The 7,125-nt window shown below is 57.1% G+C and overlaps 1 protein-coding gene across 1 annotated transcript in view; it reads left to right on the top strand.

The window, feature by feature from the left end:
- KCNH6 (potassium voltage-gated channel, subfamily H (eag-related), member 6) overlaps window positions 1–7,125 on the top strand; it is a 22,874-nt gene that overhangs the window by 6,974 nt on the left and 8,775 nt on the right. The window contains exons 4-8 of the mRNA XM_010856559.1: window positions 32–237; window positions 3,421–3,846; window positions 5,337–5,491; window positions 5,651–5,736; window positions 7,009–7,079. Of these exons, the coding sequence (XP_010854861.1) occupies window positions 32–237; window positions 3,421–3,846; window positions 5,337–5,491; window positions 5,651–5,736; window positions 7,009–7,079 (944 nt within the window). The remainder of the gene's footprint in view (window positions 1–31; window positions 238–3,420; window positions 3,847–5,336; window positions 5,492–5,650; window positions 5,737–7,008; window positions 7,080–7,125) is intronic.

The raw sequence follows: 7,125 nt of genomic DNA, 5'->3' as shown, positions 1-7,125 counted from the left end.
CTGACTGCTGTGACCCGGGCCTTGGTTCCAGATGGCTCTCACGGCAGGTCGGGGGCACAGGGGCCTGGCGCGGGCAGGGTCAAGTACAGGACCATCAGCCAGATCCCGCAGTTCACACTCAACTTTGTGGAGTTCAACCTGGAGAAGCACCGCTCGGGCTCCACCACAGAGATTGAGATCATCGCACCCCACAAGGTGGTGGAGCGGACCCAGAACGTCACCGAGAAGGTCACCCAGGTGCGGCCTGCAGGCCAGGGTGGGTGGGGCTGTGCTGGGCCCTACGGTCCCTCCTCAGGCCCGGGCTCTGGATTCCTCCAGGGCTGGGTGAACAGAGGGAGCCGGCCTGCCCAGCCTGGTGTCTGGTCTGAGCTCCAGGCCTCTTGTCCTGCTAGAGTCTGATTCTTCAGACCTAAAGGCCCACCCTGAGACTCCCACCCTGACTCCCAGCTCCCGGACCCAGGGGAGGGTAGGTCAGCAGTGCCACATCCTAGGCCTGGAGAAGCTGGGAGGGGGAACTGGCAGGACACCTTGGGACCCGCCCAAGGCTCTGCCAGTCCCAGAGAAGGAGAAGCAGAGAGAGGAGGTGTGAGGGCCATACTGAGAAGAGGGTGGGGAGCCCCAGCCCTGCTCCTGCCCATGGCCTTCGAGGTGACAGCCAGCCCCTAGGACAGGATGCTTCCGCAGTCCAGGCAGTGAGGAGGAAACCTGGCATCTTCAACTCCCTTGGCGCGGGTCCCTGGGGAACAGTCAGGAATGCCTCAGCCCCTCCTTGGCCAGCCCAGGGCAAACTGCCCTGGGTTCTCTGTTCCAGCTGACCACACTGTCCCTCCTCCTGGGGCCTGATGCCCCGGTCCCCAGCTGACCTCTCCAGAGGGAAGTGCAGAGAGCACTGCCTAAGGTTCAGGGGCCCTGCCACTGTCTGCTCTGTGACCTTGGGCAAGAGACCTGTGCCTTTTCTGGGCCCCAGGGTCCCATCTGGAGGAATGACTTGAACCACATGGTCTCTGAGGACTCATTTGACATTGAGGGTGCTGGCCCTAGGAGGCACTGAGAGGTGCCTAGGCCAGGGCTGAGCAAGGGGGTGCAGGGCAAGGTCAGGGGCCTCCTCCAGCTCCCCTGGGACTTTGCTTCCTGAGGGAATGGAGCAGCTCTTTGCCTCCCACCTCCTTTCACCTGAAGCATCCTCTGTGCTGGAGCACGTGGGCTGAAAACTCCTTGTGACCCAGCCACTCAACCAAGTACAAGAGCCCTGGGGCAGAAAAGACCCCGGGCTGTAGGGCTGGACCCTTGGACATCAGGCGGGGCACGGGGGGCCAGTGACCTGGGAAGCCCACCTAGCTGTGCATCTGGGGACCCTCAGGTTGGTGACGGGGTGATGGGGGCTGTCGGGCTGGAGAGTTGTGCGTGGTCCCTGCCCCAGCCCCTCTTGGCTTTACTAACCCACCCCATATTGTCCCTAAGGAGGGGAGGAGCCTGCCAGAGCTCAGAGCATGGCCCAGAGCAGGGAAGTCACACCGGCCTCAACCAGAACTCAAAGGGCCTAGAGGGCTGTGAGCCCATACCTGGACTCCTATGTCCTGACAGCCCTGCAGCTCCGAGGTCACTGGGGAGGCCCCTCATGCTGGCCCCAGAGGCGGTGGGAGACTCAGGAGATCTGTGGTGGAGGAGGTGGCACCCTGACCAGAAGCCCCCAGGATGGGGACACGTCTTTTGACCCCACCGTCCGAATTCTGACCGCCTCCCTCCCTCTCCATGTGCTCCGCTGTTTCCTCCTGGTTGGTCTTGAGCAGCCAGGGGTGGACATGGCCATGATGACCCAAGCTCTCCGTGCTCATTCAGTCCCCTTTAGTTGAGCCCCCATGTGGACTAAGAGGGGCATGTGGGATGAGGGAGCTGCCGCTGTAAGTCAGTGGAGATAACTGTGCTGTCAGGACATTTACAGGGAGCCGGGAGAAAATCAAAAAACATGGGTCAGGTCTGTGCAGGGTCAGAGGAAACTTCCCAGTGAGGCCAAACAGGAGCTGAGGCCAAGGCTGAGCAGGAGGTCCCTGCAGGGTGAGGATACTGTGGCCCCTCCCAGGGGTTTGGATGGCAGATGGGGGACCGTGTGGTTGAAACCAGCCTTTGGGTGGATCTTCCTTACTGTGATCCCATCTGCTAATGGACCCGGCTTTCAGGGCCAGAACCTTATGTTGCAGATTTTCTTAAACCAGAACCATCTGCAGGGCCCTATCCTGTGTGTGTGTGTGCGGGGTGGGGTGATGATCCATGGGACACCTTTCAGGCCCCATCCTTGTCAGGGCAGTGTCTGACATCGGATGAGCAGAGAGGAGTGATTATCGAGTGTAATGGCCTGTGCCATCAAGATGTACTAGCTTGGGACTTCCTTGGCAGTCCAGTGGTTAAGACTCCGAGCTTCCAAGGTAGGGGACATGGGTTCCATCCCTGGCCAGGGAACTAAGATCCCACATGCCGCACGGCACTACCCATAAAAACAGATGCGCCAGCTCATTAGTACAGCCAACAGCCCCATGGAGTTTGTGGTCCTTTGTCGTCCCCTTCTGCCGGTGAGGGAACTGAGGCTCACAGAAGTTACAAAACCTGCCCCAAGACAGACAGCAATGTCAGACCCCAGATCAACCTGGGAAATCTGGCTACAAAAGGCATGCCTTCTGCTCCCAACTGCCCAGGCTCATGCTGGGCAGAGCCTGGGCATGTTAGGCTGGGCCCTGGTGATCGTATGTTGGCCTAAGTCTCAGAGGTGGGGGTCGGAGGGGCAGAGCAGAGGGGGTTCAGAATGCAATGATCAACACCTCCTTGGACATGTGCAAAGTAGTCAAGGCCACCAGTACCCAGACCCATCAAGGGTCCAGGTTAACTATACACCCCCAAAATTTGATTCCTTCCGTGGAAGGCTCTGAGAGTTGGCCCCAGAGTGGGCCCTAGTGGTCCAGGCTCCAGAGGGCCCTCAGGAATGAAGAGGCTACTTTGGGGGTAACTTGTCCCCATGCGGAACCTGATCACTGGAAACTTCCCAAACCCACCAGACAGACTAGTCACCCCTCATCACCCCCTCAATCGGCCTGAACCTGGCCCCCCTTCACCCTCCCCCGTCCTGTCTTCACCCACTCCAGCCTGGCCTGTTTATGAGGGAGTTCAAACCTGGGGTCACCATGAGACAGAGCTGCCCCCCGCCTCTGGACCCCACCTCCTCCCAGCAATCCTGTCCCCTTAGGAACTGTCCCTGTCCTATGGGCCACACCCCCATCTTTGCCTCATCCCCTCTCCCTTGCACTGCCCTGCCACCCACCCTCTCCCACATCTCCCTTCCTTGGCCTCACCCTTGCATCTCCACCCCTCCCAGAGCCATCTCCCAGGCAGGGGCCACCCGGCTGACCTCTGCCCGGTCCCCACCCCCAGGTCCTGTCCCTGGGAGCGGACGTGCTGCCAGAGTACAAGCTGCAGGCCCCTCGCATCCATCGGGGGACCCTCCTGCACTACAGCCCATTCAAGGCTGTGTGGGACTGGCTCATCCTGCTGCTGGTCATCTACACGGCCGTCTTCACGCCGTACTCAGCCGCCTTCCTGCTCAGCGACCAGGATGAGTCTCAGCGTGGGGACTGCGGCTACACCTGCAGCCCGCTCACCGTGGTGGACCTCATCGTGGACATCATGTTTGTGGTGGACATCGTCATCAACTTCCGCACCACCTACGTCAACACCAATGATGAGGTGGTCAGCCACCCCCGGCGCATCGCTGTCCACTACTTCAAGGGCTGGTTCCTCATCGACATGGTGGCCGCCATCCCCTTCGACCTGCTCATCTTCCGCACCGGCTCTGATGAGGTGAGCAAACCCTGTTCAGGCCGGCCCCCCATGGTCGTCCCCTGCGCCCTGGGTACAGGTACTACCTGGCATGGGGCACCTTTGCCAAAGCAAGTGGTGGTAGGAAGGAGGGACCTCAGACATCTGTCACCTCCCAGCCCTGGAGAAGGAGTGGCTGGGGCTTCCCCTAGGCCTGGGTGCCCTCTCTGTGCTCCCGAACCCCGCCCCTTCTGGGACGGGCACTCCTATGCAGCTCACCCATCCTGCTGACTTCTACACCACAGTTACCCTGGAAATCCACAGGCTGCCTCTCAGGGCAGCCTGACTGCCTCCTCAGCCCCAGCCCCTCCACTCTGCCCACTCCGCCTCTCACGGCTGACATGAGGGCATTTTCATACTGTTCTCGTAGCTTCTAGTCCCACTGTGTCCTTTTGTTCCATCTCCTTGGGATCAGCTTTATTGTTATTGTTGCTTTAATATTTATTGTTTATTCATTCACTCATTCATTTATTTATTTGGCTGTCGGGTCTTAATTGCTGCCTGCGGGATCAGCATTGCATCACGCGAGATCTTTCGCTGTGGGGCGTGGACTCTCACCAACTCTCTCGTTGTGGCTCTTGGGCATAGGAGTTGTGTCTTGAAGGCTTAGTTTTTCCGCAACATGTGGGACTTTAGTTTTCTGACCAGGGATGGAACCCATGTCCCCTGAATTGCACGGTGGATTCTTAACCACAGGACCGCCAGGGAAGGCCCTTGGAATCAGATTTCCACTCAAATAGCTCACCTCCTGTGTTCCAGTCACACCCCAATCACCTCTGCCCCAGCCCCACACCTGCCAGCCTCACCCCCTGCACACAGGAGCCAGAGCAAGTTTCAGATCACTTATCTGACCCTGACCCTCATTCAATCCAGTCTTCAAAACTTTCAATGGCTCCCCAGTGGCTTGGAATAAAAGCCAAGCTCTTTGAGGAGACTGTAGCCACAGCAGCAGCCCCTGCCCACCTTCCAGGCTCATTCCTCACCACTTCACCATCTTCTGCTCTGTGCTCCCGTCTGCAGAACCTCCTTTGGTTCCCCAGGTGGACCGTGCCATTTCACACATCCATGCCTTTGTTCATATTGCTTGCTCCCTGTGCCTGGAGTGCCCTTTCCCTCTCCCTCCTGTCTGGAGACCCAGCTTCATCTTTCAAGACTCAGCTCCTGTGTCACCTCCTCTAGGAAGCCTTCCCTGCCTTGTCGCTGCAGACGTTTCCTCCCCTTCCTCTGTGCTCCCCTTAGACTTCTGTCCTGGCAACCATAAAGCTATTTTGAGATTTAGGCTGAGAGCTCCTTAAGGTCCTACACGGTGTCCCACTGCTGAGAGCCTGGCCCAAAGCAGGCTTTCCATAAGTGTTTGTTAAATGACTACGTGACCATACCTGCAGAAGAGTAATTGTGGTCCTAAGGGACCTCAAGGTCACAGTCTCTCAAGGGCTGACCCTAGCCCTGGGGCCCCCTCCCTGCCTCTCCAGACCACAACCCTGATTGGACTGCTGAAGACAGCGCGGCTGCTGCGGCTGGTGCGTGTGGCTCGGAAGCTAGACCGCTACTCTGAGTATGGGGCGGCCGTGCTCTTCCTGCTCATGTGCACCTTTGCGCTCATCGCGCACTGGCTGGCCTGCATCTGGTATGCCATCGGCAACGTGGAGCGGCCCTACCTGGAGCCCAAGATCGGCTGGTTGGACAGCCTGGGTGCGCAGCTTGGCAAGCGCTACAATGGCAGCGACCCAGCCTCCGGCCCCTCAGTGCAGGACAAGTACGTCACCGCCCTGTACTTCACCTTCAGCAGCCTCACCAGCGTGGGCTTTGGCAACGTGTCCCCCAACACCAACTCCGAGAAGGTCTTCTCCATCTGCGTGATGCTCATTGGCTGTAAGTGTCCAGGGCCTGACCCACGAATCCCAGGTTTAGTTTTGCAATGAGATATAACACAGTAACAATTTCTGTGATTGGCAGGTCCTAAGTTTGCAGCACAGTGAATATTTGCATGTGTGTACACTAACTGTGGGCTTCCGTGGTGGCTCAGACAGAATCTGCCCGCAATGCAGGAGACCCAGGTTCGATCCCTGGGTTGGGCAGAAGAAAATGGAGAAGGAAATGGCAACCCACTCCAGTATTCTTGCCTGGAGAATCCTATGGACAGAGGAGCCTGGCGAGCTACAGTCTATGGGATCACAGACAGTTGGATATGACTGAGTGACTAACACTTTCACACTAACTATATACAGAATCTATAGCCCTCGATATATACCAGGGATCAGGGCCAGCTGCCTCATTTTCAGGGCCTCGTGCAAAATGAAAATGTGGAGCCCTTTATTTAAAATATTATTAACTATTTCAAGACAGTGAGAGCAGAGCACTAAACCAAAACCCAGGGCCCTTAGCACAGGTCCACATCGATGAATTGTGCTTGCCAGGCACTTTTCTTTTCAATATATGTTCATTTGGCTGTGCTGGGTCTTAGTTGCAGCATGCAGGGTCTTTAGTTGAGGCATGTGAACTCTTAGTTGCAGTATGTAGGATCTAGTTCCCTGACCAGGGATCGAACCGGGGACCCCTGCTTTAGGAGCATGGAGTCTTAGCCACTGGACCACCAGGGAAGTCCCTGCTAGGCACTTTTCTAAGTCCTTATCAGAGGTCCATGTTTTGTTCCCATCACTACTCCATGACAGCCATAGTATGAGCTGTTTACAGACCAAGGAACTGAACATCCTAACTTGCCAGGGGTTACAGAGAGACCCAGTTCCAGCCCAGGGGGCCGACTCCCAGGGAACCAGCTCCCAGGGCTGTGTGCTCTCAGGCCCCACACTGTGCTTCCTGCCTTTCAAGACATGTGGCCTAGGAACAGGAGAGGCAGTGTGGAATGTTACACGCAGATTAAGTTGTCATGTTGAGAGTATTTAGAGATGTGAAAGCCCAGAAAAACAAAAACAAGGGGGGAAAAAAGGGTGAAAACAAGAGACCAAAAGTTTTCTTTTTATAATATTTTTACAACTTGAAAGAGAAAACAAATCTGAACTAAAAAAACCCATTGCCCTAGTTCTTTCTTCTCAGGAGTTTGGCCTATGGGGCCCCGGAAGCTGCCAAGACGCACAGGGTGGAAGGAGGAGGGCAGGAAACCCAGGGGTCTTTGTTCCCCCCCAGACACCCTGGCACCGTCCTGGACACTTCTGACCTCGCCCTGGACAGAGGGTCCCTGGCTGGGGGATCCCAGGGTGGGGGAGGCTGGAGCAGGCCTGGTGGAGATGCTCTGGAGCTCAG

This window comes from Bison bison, unplaced genomic scaffold (assembly GCF_000754665.1).
Source record: "Bison bison bison isolate TAMUID 2011002044 unplaced genomic scaffold, Bison_UMD1.0 scf7180017864371, whole genome shotgun sequence".
Classification (NCBI taxonomy): domain Eukaryota; kingdom Metazoa; phylum Chordata; class Mammalia; order Artiodactyla; family Bovidae; genus Bison; species Bison bison.
This window is presented reverse-complemented; position numbering and strand designations above follow the sequence as displayed.